The 15586-nt window shown below is 31.7% G+C and overlaps 1 protein-coding gene across 1 annotated transcript; it reads left to right on the top strand.

Annotated features, from left to right (window-relative positions):
- Window positions 1-3953: 3953 nt before the first annotated feature.
- On the top strand, window positions 3954-11402 carry LOC114176517 (succinate dehydrogenase [ubiquinone] flavoprotein subunit 1, mitochondrial). The gene is made up of 16 exons (XM_028061581.2): window positions 3954-4298; window positions 4410-4577; window positions 5758-5845; window positions 6022-6168; window positions 6251-6391; window positions 7356-7441; window positions 7536-7628; window positions 7717-7780; window positions 7908-8051; window positions 8266-8453; window positions 9348-9522; window positions 9604-9774; window positions 9899-9968; window positions 10068-10188; window positions 10274-10311; window positions 11082-11402. Exons 1-16 carry the CDS (start codon window positions 4233-4235, stop codon window positions 11182-11184), a joined length of 1863 nt encoding a protein of 620 aa, XP_027917382.1. The 5' UTR covers window positions 3954-4232; the 3' UTR covers window positions 11185-11402.
- Window positions 11403-15586: the final 4184 nt, after the last annotated feature.

Below are 15586 nucleotides of genomic sequence, written 5' to 3'. Positions count from 1 at the left end.
CGGGTTCGAGCAATACCCACGGGGACGGATTTATTTGTCATCTCTAGTTACAGTTACTTCTCTATCCACGAATAACAATCGTATATTAATTATATTAATTGAGTTTAAACACGTTCTTAAATTTAATTTATAATTTTTAATCTTCATACTTAAAAATTACTTTATTTAGACGGGGATATTCAACTGTGTCTTTGCTATTCATCCAAAATATTAAAGTTTGAAGGGAAAAACTAAAAAAAAAGTAGAAAACAAAATATCAATTTTAAAATAATAAAATTCAATGAAATAAAATATATTTAATTAAGTTTTAAGTAAAACTTATGTTTTTTTTTAATTTTTTATATTTTTTAATTAAGTATTTATTATTTAATTTTTTCTTATTATTACATAGATATAATTGTTATCTTAATCTATTACATATCACTAATCATTCGCTGAGAGGTCCCATGACACTTGCTGTGGATTACTGATTTGTATAGCTTGTATGAAATGAAATCATGATTTCCTCTTATTACTTTTTTATCTAAAAAGAATAAACTTATATTAATTTAAGTTTAGACACGTTGTTCTTATATTTAATATTTTTTAATATTCGTCATCCAAAATATTAAAGTTTGAAGGGCAATACTAAAAAAATTACAAATTAAAATATCAACTTTGAATTATTAAAATTTAATGAAATGAAATATATTTAATTCAGTTTTAAGTCAAATTTAGGTATTTTTATTTAATTCTTTATATTTTTTAATTATGTATTTATTATTTACTTTTTTTTTTATTATTATGAAGATATAATTGCTATGTTATTCTATTTGAGGTCTTCATCACTTGTTGAGAGGTTCCTAGTCACTTGTTTAGAGGTCCTTGATCACCTATTGAGAGATCCCTAGTCACTCGCCAAGAGAGGTATCTGGTCAGTCGCTAAGAGTTCCCTGGTCAATATTTGACAGGTCCCTGATTATTTGTTGATTGGTCTCTGGTCACTTGTTGAGAGGTCCATAGTCTATATTGAGAGGTCCTTGATCACATGTTTGAGAGGTCCCTGATCACATGTTTGAGAGGTCCTGGTCCCTTGTTGAGAGGTTCCTAATCTCTACTGAGAGGTCCTTGGTAACTTACTAAGAGGTCTCTAGTTACTTGTTGAGAGGTTTTTGGCCCCTTACTGAGAAGTCCTTAGTTTTTACTTAGATATCCATGGTATCTTGCTGAGTGGTCCCTGGTGTCTTACTAAGAGGTCCATAGTCTCTACTGAGAGGTCCCCGATATATTGCTAAGAGGTCTATTGTATTTTGCTAAGAGGTCTATTGTATTTTGCTAAGAAGTCCCTAGTATCTTGTTGAGAAGTCCCTGGTCTTGTGAGAGGCCCCCAGTCTCTGTTGAGAGGTCCATGGTCACTTGTTGAGAGGTCCTTGGTCACTCGTTGAGAGATTCCGGTCTCTATTAAGAGGTCATTAGTCTCTTGTTAAAAGGTCTCTTATCACTTGCTTAGAGGTCTCTGGTCACTTGCTCAAAGGTCCCTGCTCATTTGCTATGAACTACTTATTTGTATAGTCCTATAAAATAAAATCATGCTTTACTCTTGTTACTTTCCTGTCCAACAAGAACAAACCTATATTAATTAAGTTTAAACTTGTTCTTCCTAAATTTAATATATATTTGTTAATCTTCATCATTAAAGAACACTTGCTTTAGTCGGGAATCTTCAAGTGCGTTTTTACTATTCATTCAAAATATTAAAGTGTGAAGGGAAAAACTAAAAAAAATAGAAATTAAAATATCAATTTAAAATTAATTAAGTTTAATGAAATAAAATTGATTTAATTAAGTTTTAATTAAAATTTAGGTATTTTTAATTATTTTTTTATATTTTTTAGTTAAGTATTTATTATTTAATTGTTTTCATTATTACTAAGGTATAATCTCTATCTTGTTCGATTAGAGGTCCCTGGTCACTCGTCATTCGCTTGAGAGGTCTTTAGTCACTCATTGAGAGATCCATTGGGTGTCTGCTTAGAAGTCCCTATCCACTCTTTGAAAGAGGTCTCTGGTCACTTGCTGTGTATAGCTATATAAAATAAAATCATGCTTTACTTTTATTAACTTTATCCTCCAAGAACAGACTTATATTATTAAGTGTAGACATGTTGTTCTTAAATTTAATTTATATATGTTAATCTTCACCGTTACAAAAATACTTGGATTAGTTGGTGAATATTCAATTGCAGTTTTGCTATTCATCCAAACATTAAAATTTGAAGGGAAGAATTAAAAAGAATAGAAACAAAAATATCAATTTTAAATTAATAAAATTTAAAGAAATAAAATATATTTAATTAAGTTTTAAGTAAAATTTAGATATTTTTGAATAATTTTTATATTTTTTAATTAAGTATTTATTATTATTATTTTGTCATTATTAGGAAGATATAACTGCTATCTTATTCTATTATAGATCCTTGGTCACTGGTTAAAAAATTCTTAATCACTTCCTAAAAGATCACCAGTGTCTGTTTAGAGATCCTTATATTTTGTCCTATCAAACAAGAACAAACTTATATACTTTTATTAATTATATTAATTAAGTTTAAACACATTGTTCTTAAATTTAATTTATGTTGTGTAAATCCTCTTAGTTAGAAATTACTTACTTTAGTCAGTGAATATTCAACTGCATTTTTGTTATTCATCCAAAATATTAAAGTTTGAAGGGAAAAACAAAAAAAAGAAATTAAGATGTCAATTTTAAATTTATAAAATTTAATGAAATAAAATATATTCAATTAATTTTCAAGTAATATTTATGTATTTTTAATTAATTTTTTATATTTTTTAATTAAGTATTTATTATTTATTTTTTTTTATTATTACGAAGATATAATTGTTATCTTATTGTATCGAAGTCTTTAACCACTTGAGAGATCCATAATCAATTCTTGTTTATAAATTTTTAATCATTTGCTTAGAAATTTTTAACAAATGATTTACGTTTGCACAGATGACTCTGAAAGTGGTGCTACGTTATTCAGGAACGGTTTTGTTGCATGCATTGGTCTAAACCCTTAAGGTATAGAGAAGAAAAGAGTGTAATGTTTTTACACTTAGAAAAAAATATTTTGTGAAGGGATGTTTAGAGAATTTTGAAGAGTATTTATCCTTTTAAAATTTAGTTTTATACTTTCAAGAAAAATAATAAAAACGATTATAATGAGTTTTTTTTTATCTCATTATATTCATCATTCATATTGACCTTAAATAAAATAATTTTTAAATCTTTGTAATACTTATCTACCTCTCTTAGATATTCGAAAGGAATTTCTTCCTACAATGGTAGGAACCAAATGTATGTTTTCAAATAATATCTATAGACTATATTTAACCTTTTATTTAACTTAATATCCATCACAATTTTATAACACGGTTAATGATATATTGTCATATTCTTAAATTATAACTAATTTTACACTTTACTTAGATCTACATAAAAAATAACAAGAATTTGCTTTACTTTAACTTCCAATTTTAGTTATATATTAGATCACAACTTTTATCAAAGGAAAGTAAGTCATTTTTCAGTGAGAATCTCGTGGCTTTAGCTTTTGATATTGACTCTTTCTTATTATTGGTTTTTTTTAAAAATTAATACAGTTTTTTATAAAATAAATTCCTTCTCCCATACGTTTGTTCATCGTCCGTTTAATCAGTGATGAAAATACAGCCATATGATCATATCTAGCTTTGGAATGCTACGGTGCGTTTCAGGGCTACGTGGACTATCTATATCGTATCAGTCGTGGCATAAAGAACACCACCCACCCTCGCTTTTTCCTATACAAACACTCTTGTCTTGCCACGCGTCACTCTCTCAAATATCTTACGTGGACCACTTCACTTTTTTCTTATTATATACGCAACACTACCCCTGATAGTCACGTTTCAATATATCCATGCATTCTTTCCAAACAACCAAAACCCTCATCGTAAATTCCTGCGTTACTTGCCTAATCGCATTTCGCTTTTTCCTAATTTGGCTTAATTTTCATTCACTTTAAAACTCAGTATCAAAATTAGTTTCTTGCATTTGCTACTTGTCCAAACCAAACGCCAAACACACACATCAAACTATGCAACCAGGGATGCAAACACTATCAAATTAGAATTCCACACCAAAATCACTGAAAAATAAACAAAATATTAGAACGGGGTGGAAGAAAGAAAAGAGAGGGTGCTTCGAAATGTGGCGATGCGTGGCTCGTGCGAATCACCAATCACTGAGATCTCACGTGTCAAGATTTTTCTCTGTGCGAACAATTTCGTCAAATCTCTCATTCTATCTCTCCATTTTCAATTTCCGATTCGGTCATGGAAATTTTGTTTTGTAAACGGCGTTCTTTTGGTCGTTGTGTGTGCAGAGTAGTGGAAACTCCTCCTACAACGTGGTCGATCACAAGTACGATGCGGTTGTCGTGGGTGCTGGGGGTGCAGGGTTGAGAGCCGCCATTGGACTTTCCGAACATGGCTTCAACACTGCTTGCATCACAAAGCTCTTCCCAACTCGTTCGCACACTGTTGCAGCTCAGGTGCGAGATCTTCTCCCACTCTCCACGTTTTGTGTTTATGCATGTTACTTGTTTGTCGCAATTCAGGATTTTAACTTTTTATTGAATCCTTTTGTTTTTTGGCTTTTCGGTTGCTATAACTATGGTACAAGTTGTCTGCATACGTGGAGTTATTCATTTAGTAAGGGTTACCGATAATAAAATCAGTTTGTTGGTCCTTGAGGATCATGACATGAGGGACAATTTGGTTTAGACGAAAAACACTCATTCAAGGACATTGAATGTTATTTCCACATTTTTCTTGGAACTAATAAGCCCTATAGCTAGAAGGGGCCGCTATTTTGATTATTTACTCTAAATTAATCTTTTTATGGACCACAGAATGAGGGCTATTGGCGTGGTTTTAATTTGGGCTGTTAAAAAAGACTGAATTGAATAAATTGATACTGAATTGAATTGTATAAAAAAAAACTGAAATGTTTTGAAAGAAAACTGAATTGAATTGCTCTTTAAATAGAACTATTTGAACTAAACTTAATTATAACTTGTATGATTGAAAAATATGCTTTAAAAATAATATGTCAATTGGTAATAGTTCAAACAATTCTTATAGTAATTCAAAAACAATTCAGAGTAAATTCAGTTTGATTCACTCAAAGCTATCTCAACTGTAATGCAGTTCAATTCATTTAAACAATCAAATAGTTCCGTTTCGTTGAACCACTTTTAGAGTTTAGTACAATTTTACTATAATTCCCTTCTGTTCAATCATTTTGACCACCCCTAGTTTTAACTGGATGACTATAGCAGTGGTAACTTGAATAACTTCTTTCAATTTATCATCTCTACTCAGAAACTTTTAGGCATGTTTTAAATTTGATATTACGCCGGTTATAGTGGGATAGGTGATGTAATGTATTCTCCTTATCGTCTTATGGTCACTTAACACAATAAGACACCTCATCTTTGTTTGATACCACTTTTAGGGGATGAAAGACATTATTTTGGCTATTGTTTTGCAATGATATATGGGGATTTTTCTTTCTTTTCTTACCATACCTTTATGTTGTATTTGTTTGCATGGCTAGTAAAGTACTGGTTGATGCTCAAAAGTGGATTAAGTCGGCCTAACCAGACCAACCTTTTCTTCTGAATTGAATATACTGATTATGCTCATGCATGGCAACAAATTTGTGTGTAGGGTGGTATAAATGCTGCATTGGGAAATATGACTGAAGATGATTGGAGGTGGCACATGTACGACACTGTCAAGGGAAGTGATTGGCTTGGTATGAACTCACTCTACCTTAAAATTTTAAACTTTTTCGTTTTGTCCTTCAAAATTTTCATATAATAAGAAGATGATTAGTTTGCTGTTATGAATATCAAAGCAGAGACTCTTGTATGTCCATTCTTTCTTTTGTTTCCTTTTTGGATATGAAAAGGTAAGCTTCGTGTTCTGCAGGGGACCAAGATGCCATCCAATATATGTGTAGGGAAGCACCAAAAGCCGTCATTGAACTTGAAAATTATGGACTGCCATTTTCAAGAACTGAAGATGGAAAAATATACCAGCGTGCATTTGGTGGTCAGAGCTTGAACTTTGGAAAAGGTAATTGCAGATGGTGGAATATTAGCACTTTTTATCTGAGAGTTCTGATTTTGACCTTTTTTTTCATGTTGCTATGCTACAGGTGGTCAGGCATATCGTTGTGCGTGTGCTGCTGATCGAACTGGACATGCTTTGTTGCACACTCTCTACGGCCAAGCTATGAGACATAATACCCAGTTTTTTGTGGAATATTTTGCACTAGATCTATTAATGAACAGTGATGGTAAGGTTCTCTGGAAAGTAGTTTATTTCTCTGAACAATTTGCAATCAATTAATTGCACAACGTATCAGCATTCATAGGAAAGGATTTAATAGCACAGGACGACCAGAAAGTTTCCTGCACTGTGCTGGCGGAGAATTATATCCTTCAAGTGGATTTTATGCATCCACATTTGCATTTTAGAGTCTCATATTTTCTTTCAACTGTTCAAGTATTCGTCCATTTATTAATAATCCGCCAAATTCGAAATAGTTCTTGTGTCATTGACAGAGGAAATGAACTACAGTTTTGCCAAAGCTATAATACAAAGATAAATAGGTCACAATTTTTCTTCTGCTTGACATTAGCTACTAAAAGGCACATAAAGGAGAGTATGGGATTATAGGAATAACACTTCACTATGTTGGTATGTCCACAAGGCTAGGAAAGCAATTTCAAAATTCAATTGCAAACATGGTTGCCTGTTTTGCCCAGCTAATCTTGAAATTAAAGTTAACCAATACAATGGTATAGTAGAAAGTAAAAACTGAAACTTTAGTTTTTTGTGCATATCCGGGAAATCTAAAGAATTTAGCTTTCCTTCTCACCTTGCCTGCTGACTTCTTTGGTCATATTATTACTAGAACGCAAGCTGCAACACTGGTGAGAGAAGAACAAGAGTAAGTAAAATTATTAAAAATTCTGTCTCATGACACAGTTATAGGACCAGTTTTATGAATGGTACACCAAAAAATATACTTCTTTTTTTATTTATATTTAATATTTAAGATTTGAGATTAAGTGGCTATATGTTCTCATCATTTATTTTTTCACAACTATGACCTGTCCCTCATATGTACAAATATGGCGTTACTTGTTTGTGATGCTCACTGGATTGTCAAACATGTGCAGTGCTGAAAAGATGTTGCTGACTGTGTATGTGTAGGAGTTGATAGAGTTAACAATTTTTCCTTGTTTGAAATACAGGTAGTTGCCAAGGAGTGATTGCGTTGAATATGGAGGATGGAACATTACATCGTTTCCAAGCAGCTTCAACAATTTTGGCCACGGGGGTACATTATTTTCTTTTGCATGTTAGATATTAATTGAAGTTTACAATTGTAATTGTCATGAACATGTATGTGTTAATCTTCTGTTTTGCATCAGGGCTATGGTAGAGCATATTTTTCTGCCACCTCAGCACATACATGTACTGGAGATGGCAATGCCATGGCTGCACGGGCTGGGGTCCCACTTGAGGTATATTTTTAGGCTTTGCAAATTTTGTTATTAAGCTGAAATCTTATATAGCAAGTGTTTTAACATTTTCCTGTCATAAATTTTGAAGGATTTAGAGTTTGTGCAATTTCACCCTACGGGCATATATGGAGCGGGTTGCCTTATCACGGAAGGTTGGAATGTCTTAGTTCTTATTTGCATATAGGCTATCTTTTGATTGTATACTATTGACAGTTATGTACTTTGGCCAATTTAGTCGAAATATATATTGCTTCTCATTTTCTTTCTTGGACCTTGTAGGTTCTCGTGGTGAAGGTGGGATTCTCAGGAACAGTGAGGGTGAGAGGTTTATGGAACGTTATGCTCCTACTGCAAAGGATCTTGCATCAAGAGATGTTGTTTCCAGATCAATGACTATGGAAATTCGGGAAGGCCGTGGTGTAGGTATGGTTGACCTTAAATTAATACTTCTATGTTCTGATAAAAAAATATTCTAACGTATAACTATGCTGTTACTTTGACGTTGTATATAATTGTGGCTATATTATTTTAGTGGGACGTTGTCTTCCTCTAGAAACTAGATATGCACGATATTTTCTTGAACCTTGACCTTCCAGTTAATTTGGACAATTAATTTGACCATGGAAATTGTTTGCAGGACCCCATAAAGATCACATCTATCTACACCTGAATCACTTACCCCCAGATGTTCTCAAGGAGAGACTACCTGGTATCTCTGAAACAGCTGCTATTTTTGCTGGTGTGGATGTTACTAAGGAGCCTATTCCTGTTTTGCCAACAGTGCATTATAACATGGGTGGTATTCCCACGAATCATCATGGAGAGGTACAATATTAAAAGTAATTGTTTAACCTCCATTTGAGAAAAGGAAAGAAAAAGAAAATATGAGAAACAAATTAAAAAATGAAAAATAAATTTAATTAGTCATTGTCATGCCTATATATATTTTTTCTAGAGCAACTATTTCCTATCATTATAAATTACTGCTCTCCGCTTTCTTGGTGCACAATAGTTGAGAAGAACACATACCACAACAGATAATTGTTTGGTTTTATTTTGACGACTCGAACCTTTTCATTGGCTTGAAGTTATGTACCTTACACAAAGAAAAAAGAGAGACAGAATGTGCCAGAAAGGATTTGATTATTCTATGTTATTAAAGCAATTTTCTATGTAATTTGTATTATCACCAAACACCTAAACTTTTAGTTGTTTTCTATGCTTCATCGAAACAGTTAGAAACGGATATAAAGCTGAGTTTGACATCTTTATGTGTTGAAAAATTTTGTGGTATGAAGTTCTCAGAAAACCGTGATTTAGGAAGTCATGTTTGGTACCTAAATGTCTTTCTAATATTTTTGTGAATCATTTTGTACCTGTAGCGTTACGTTATTCCCATTACTATATGTATGTATGTATTTTTTGTAACTAACTAGCACCACACCATTTCACTTCTATCTACGAGAGAGACTCTTGGAGAAATCTATTTATTTCTCAAATTGCTTCTCCAGGAATTTGAATATGTATGTCATTGCGTATGTCACATTGCAAATAATGATATATTTTATTAATTTTCGTTTATGAAATACTTGATTACCTGTTTGGTTTATGGCATGCTATCTTGTCCTATGAATTTTTTATATTTTCATTAAATTTTTATTTAAACAAAGCGAAAAAATGGAAAAAGAATTAGTCTAATACATCTTTTTTCTCATTTAGGTGGTTACTATTAAAGGTAATGATCCAGATGCAGTAGTTCCTGGATTAATGGCTGCTGGGGAAACAGCCTGTGCTTCAGTTCATGGTGCCAATAGGCTTGGTGCAAATTCACTTCTTGACATTGTTGTTTTTGGTAGAGCTTGTGCAAATAGAGTTGCAGAAATCCGTAGGCCAGGCAAGATTCATTCTCAGTTATAAATAGATTGTGCACGTTGAAATGAAGTGAAAAAAAGTTCACCTGTTTAATATTTTGCAGGAGATAAACAAAAGCCTTTAGAGAAAGATGCTGGTATGAAAACAATTGCTTGGCTGGACAAATTGAGAAATTCAAATGGATCATTGCCAACTTCCAAAATTCGGTTGAATATGCAAAGAGTAATGCAAAGCAATGCTGCTGTGTTCCGTACCCAAGAAACATTAGAAGAAGGTAGTACTTTGTTGATCAATAATTATTGTTCTTCTTATCCCCTTCCTTTGCTCAAAGTACACTTATAACCTTTACTGCTCCCATAGTTATATTCTCTCTTTGAATATCATGTACCTTGTGACAGGTTGTCAATTAATTGATAAAACATGGGAGAGCTTCCATGATGTCAAGTTGAAGGATCGAGGTTTGATATGGTAAAAATTCTTTGGCCTATGTCACTTGGGATCCCTATTATTTCAAGGAATCAAATCTGTTCTTTCATTTTAAAAGGTTCTCTGTCTCAATATTCTCAGGAACTCTGACCTGATTGAGACCATTGAGTTGGAAAATCTTTTGATTAATGCCTGCATCACCATGCATTCTGCTGAAGCAAGAAAAGAGAGTAGAGGTGCTCATGCCCGTGAGGACTTCACGGTTAGTATAAACTGCTGTATATATTTCACCCCATTAATATGAATAGTGGGTCTGATTGAATACGGTGCTTGCTTTTAATTTACAGAAAAGAGACGATGAAAGCTGGATGAAACACACTTTGGGGTAAGTCATGTTTCAATTAATGTGCTATTTACATGAGTAGATATTTGGATTGCGTTGGTTCTCTTCATTTCTAGTGGGAATCCTGATGCTTTTAATGTATACAATCCTGTTGATTCGTTAGTGCATCAGAGCTTGCGTCTTTAATCTCTTGTATTAGTAGAGAAGTCAAACCATCAATAAACCAGTGGCGCAAGTGGAATAATATTTTTAGTTTAAGTGCATCAGAGCTTGCGTCTTTAATCTCTTGTATTAGTAGAGAAGTCAAACAATCAATAAACCAGTGGCGCAAGTGGAATAATATTTGAACCAACTTTAAGTTATCCTTTCTTGAAGAACCTCCGTCTCTGGGTAGTTTAGTTGTCATTGCAGGAAGGGACAAGCCTTTATGTAATCCAGTGTCTTTTGCTGTCTTTTATTTAGTAAACCCATCAAATTTGAAGTGGTGACAGGATTCAAAAACGGATATGCATCGATTTTTGGTGGGGAATTGCAACAAATGTTTTTCTGTTGAATGTGGTAATTTTAGATGAAAATTCCATACTCACTATAGTAATTGTGCTGCTATCCGTGGCACGGTATATATTCTGGTTAGTGATCCATTAGGCTTCTTGCTTTGCCAAGGCAGAATGGTAAGGTGCAGGGCTTGCTGGCCATCTAAAACAAAAATGAATATGGTTTTCTGGATTTACCGTAACACTTTCGATGGTGAAAATACTTGTATTTACAAGTTGCTTTGTTTTTGTTAGTGAGCTTTTGTGCATGATTTTCAGATATTGGGAGAATGAGAAGGTCCGGTTAGATTACAGGCCAGTGCACATGAACACTTTGGACGATGAAGTGGAATCATTCCCTCCTAAAGCTCGTGTTTATTAATATACTTGTTAAATTACTACTATGGATGATTTATACGGATTCTTTCACCAAGTATGAAATATGAAATGGCCAGTGCAAGTGAAAAAGGATTCAATAAAAGTGTTGTAGATGCATGATCTTGATGATAATCGTTAGATTCATCATCACTCGATAATATACGATGTCTGTATCGGATGCTGAGAATAATACCCTTCAATTTGAGATGATTTTCTGCACAATAGTAGTTTTAGTCTTTTTTGTATTCATTTTTATTTTTCTAAACTAAGTAGCAAATGAAAGCCTGATTAAGTGTCTTGTGTTGGACTCTGGGAAAGATTAAATAAGTTGTGGAAAATAATTGAAGTGTTATTTTGAATATTGCGAGTTTGTGAAACAATTATATTGTGCTTGTTTAATTTTAAGTGATTGTTGTAAACAAGCTTTTGATATGAAAATTTGTAACAACTTTTTTTCATAAATAAACTGTAAGTGATTTTAATTTTGTAAATATTATTATAATGACTAAATCAAACTCACGAATGAGCAATGCTACAAAATTCACTTATTATATATATCGTAGACTATAGATTTTCGTATATATAACAATTGTTATTTTATCTATTTTTATTTATTCACTTTCGATCGACAACTTTGTTTTCCTTGAGAGCCATTTGAAAAATGAAGGGAATTGTTTAGTTGTCCGTAAATTTGAAATTGGAAAACAGTGTTTTCTAATATCCTTAAAAGAATATTATGAAAAAAGAGAGGATAATTTAACTCTTTCAAGTTAAAAAATATATTAGTTGAAAAGTGTTATTCTTGTTAAATTATTTAAATGATAATTGTATCTTCATACTAGATAGGTCAACTTATGCGATCCGGTTGAACTTTCACATGTTCAATTTCTTGGAACCTGAAACAAATAAAATCCCATTTGATGCAAATTTGTAATATGTAGGGACAAAATCTTAATAAATCAGAGAGACCATTTGGATTGTGGCAAATTGTGAACATGAGATGTAATCATTTAAATAACAATTTTTATTTTGAAATTATTGGTCAAGTCTTGATAATGAAAAAGGCATGTTATGTTGTAGCGATTTCGCTATAATTGAAATGAAGTTGTATCAACTTTAAACAATTTCTTTTAAAAAGTTAAAGTCGTCATAACTTGAGACAATTTTTATTAAGGTAAATTATATCATAAACAAAGTTGTGTTATATTGGCATGATTTAAGTTGTGTTGTGAAGTGTAATGAAGTTGTGAAATGTTGTGATGAATTGTGTTTATAGAATGTCAGTACACTTCACAACATAATTGAAGTTGTGCTAACATGATACAACCTTACTTTTAAGCATAAAAAGATAATTCACCTGAGGCGCGATGACTTTAACTAAGCAAAGGTTGGAGTTGTGTGCTCTCCTCCTCAACCCTCTGCATGTCTTCCTTAACATGTTTATGTACTGGACCACACGGTGGATGCTAATGTTTCGACAGAAAGTTGTGTTGTTTGGCTTCTCACCTAGAAACCACTTATTCATATAACAACTCCTTCCTAAACCAAATAAAAAAAATCCTCCCCTCTCTTTAGAGTGCTCTTTGTATGTATAGGTATTTACAAGGGATATTTTTTCCCCAGAAGCACGGATAGGCAGTTACACGATAGTACTATTCCTCGCTCTATTCTCACGCTGCCTAACTTGGTCACCTATAGCAAATCATGATGTGGAGGTTTGAGAGTACCCCTGATCTGGTGACGTGGAGTGGGCCTTGGGATGTATCCTTGAGCTCAGCCCACCATGCAGTCCCTTCTCCTGGCACAACTATGTGGAGGCTTAGTTGTCAAGGTATAGGTTCTTACTCAATAAAATAGTCATTCTTTTTATTTATTTTGTAATCTTTCGACTTGTAAATTCATGATTTAATATTTGTAGTTGTAGGTCTAATTATTAATGTTTAGATTAAGCTTTGTTAAACTTTCACGAATCCAAGAAAATATTATAAGAGACTACTAACATTAAGACAAAAAACGTTTTAATAAGAGAAGAAGAAAGGAGCATCACAAAGTCAAAATTTAATGTCGAATTCATTAGGTAATTCTCAAACAAGGAAGAGATCATTATGAACATGGAAAACATATTGAAACTAGGGGTGGCAATGTGCGCTTGGCTCGGCAGGCTGGCCTGCCAAAAAAACGCGGGGCGAGACGAGATATTAAGCCCGTTGGCCCATGAAAGCCCGACCCACATAGCTCGCGACACGTGCGAGTTGTCCTGCATAAAAAAAACTTATACTTGTGTATATTAGTTACTTTCTTTCTGGACTTCTGCATGAATGTTCCAAATTCTTGTATAAGTAAAAAAGACAAGTACTATGTATTTTTTAATGTGTTAAAATTTGAAGAATAGATCATGTATATCAAAGTATGAATATGAATATGATGAAAATGTTAAATTATCAATTTATGATCTAAATCCCCCAAAGTTTTTGCTTAATTTGGTGAATTTGTTAAAGTTTCCCAATTTATTGAACATTGAAAATTTTATCATAAAAATTTATAAATAAAAAAATAGATTAGCTTGTAGATGAGACTTTGCAACCTATATTGAAAATGCAGGATGAGCCAAATGCGGGAGGGGCCTAAACAGGCCGAGCCGACCCACATAACATGTGTAAGCATGAAAAGCACCCTCCTAAATCTTGTCACCATTGAAGATTCTTTTGAATTTCTTTTTTACTTTCAAAATTCCAATGTTTTGTCCTTTTTATTTTATTTCTTTAAATTTTCGGTCACACTTAGGAGAGGTCTAGATCTCTTATTTACATTTCATTTAGACTTATTTGAGTACATTTAGAGTAGGAATTTTGGGAGGGCATATGTTATAAATAATCATCTTCATCACTTATATTCTAATTTTGGTTATATATGAATGAGGTATTGAATTTAGGACACAATCGTGAGAGCAAATATATACTTTAAATCTTATCTTGAGCTTATTAGAATCAAGAGACAATTATATATCAAGATGATCATAGAAATGAAGAACTCTTTTTCATCTTCAAATGACACTCAACTTTTCTATCTCTTAATCAAGTCCTTTTACTTTTACTGCTTATTATTAATTTCAATCACTATGCTATTTCATCAGTTTTTTTATCCTTATTGGTCCTTGTTATTAGATATTTATTTTAGTTTAATTGTCATGGTCATGTGTGTACCTTGAAATCTTAATGTCAATATAATCATTAATTAAACTCCATATGCAATTCAATTACGAAAAGAAAAATAAATAATGATAAATTGATAGTTATTACTTGAATTTAATTACTTGTTGACATCATAAATTTGCAATACATATTTGATCTTTATAAACTTGTAAGACTAAAAGCAACCAATAAAAGGTTTTTCATGTCTGAAATAATAATTATGTTCTTCAAAGTTCAAGAAAAAAAAATATTTTAATCTTTTTCTCTAATTTTTTTCATTTAAATAATAATAAATACGTTTCCATATATTGTGGTTGTTGAATATTAAAGATTACTTAAATAATAAAATTTTTGAGTTATTATTGACTTTATTTTAACAGACTTGCTATATTATTAATGAATTTTATCATTGAGAAACTTAAATATGGTATGTTAGATTTGTTTATTTTATACTTGACTTAACATTATATGTGATGACTTATCACATTTTCAAGTGAAGTTTTTAAATTTAATTTATATATTTATATTATTAGTTTATTTTTTTTATTAAGATTGTTTCATATATTATATTAGGCTTTTTATTCAATTAACGACCGTATGAGGAGTGAGGTTTAAAAAGCTGTTTAGTTTTCTCTGTAAAGAAATAATAATTTGTCGTTGTTAATTTTTTTAAAAACCAACTTGCGATAATCAGGGAAATATTGAAGAGATAATTTTATTTTTCTAAAACCAAAGATCTCACTATAAAAATCGATCAAATCAATTTTCTAGTACCTCCTATCTTAACATACTAAGCTATTCTTTAATCTATACTATAACTAAGAAAATAATACAAACAAAGTCATAATAAACACTTCAATTCTTTAACTTAAGCTACTTCACTTTAAACCAGAACAGTTATTATATTAAAAATTAAAATATTAGTATTTTAACAAAACTGGTTTGATCTTGCTATGATATTGGAACTCCTGTTTTTATTTGTTCAATGGTAATACGAGAACATTACTTCTCATTACTCTTTCAACAAGTAATCTTTTTAATTTTAAAAATCTATATGAATTTTTACCAGAATAAAAAAATTATTTGGCTTATAAATTTGTTTTTTCTCTTTTAAATATTTTATATTCCCTCTTATATTTAATATAAATATTAAATAACTTATAAAATATTTGTTGATAAAGTATGTTGAGATTCGTTAGTCTATTTATTTATTAC

This window comes from Vigna unguiculata, chromosome 3, assembly GCF_037176805.1.
Source record: "Vigna unguiculata cultivar grain cowpea cultivar isolate G323 ecotype 2 chromosome 3, ASM3717680v1, whole genome shotgun sequence".
NCBI classification, from domain to species: Eukaryota; Viridiplantae; Streptophyta; class Magnoliopsida; order Fabales; family Fabaceae; genus Vigna; species Vigna unguiculata.
This window is presented reverse-complemented; position numbering and strand designations above follow the sequence as displayed.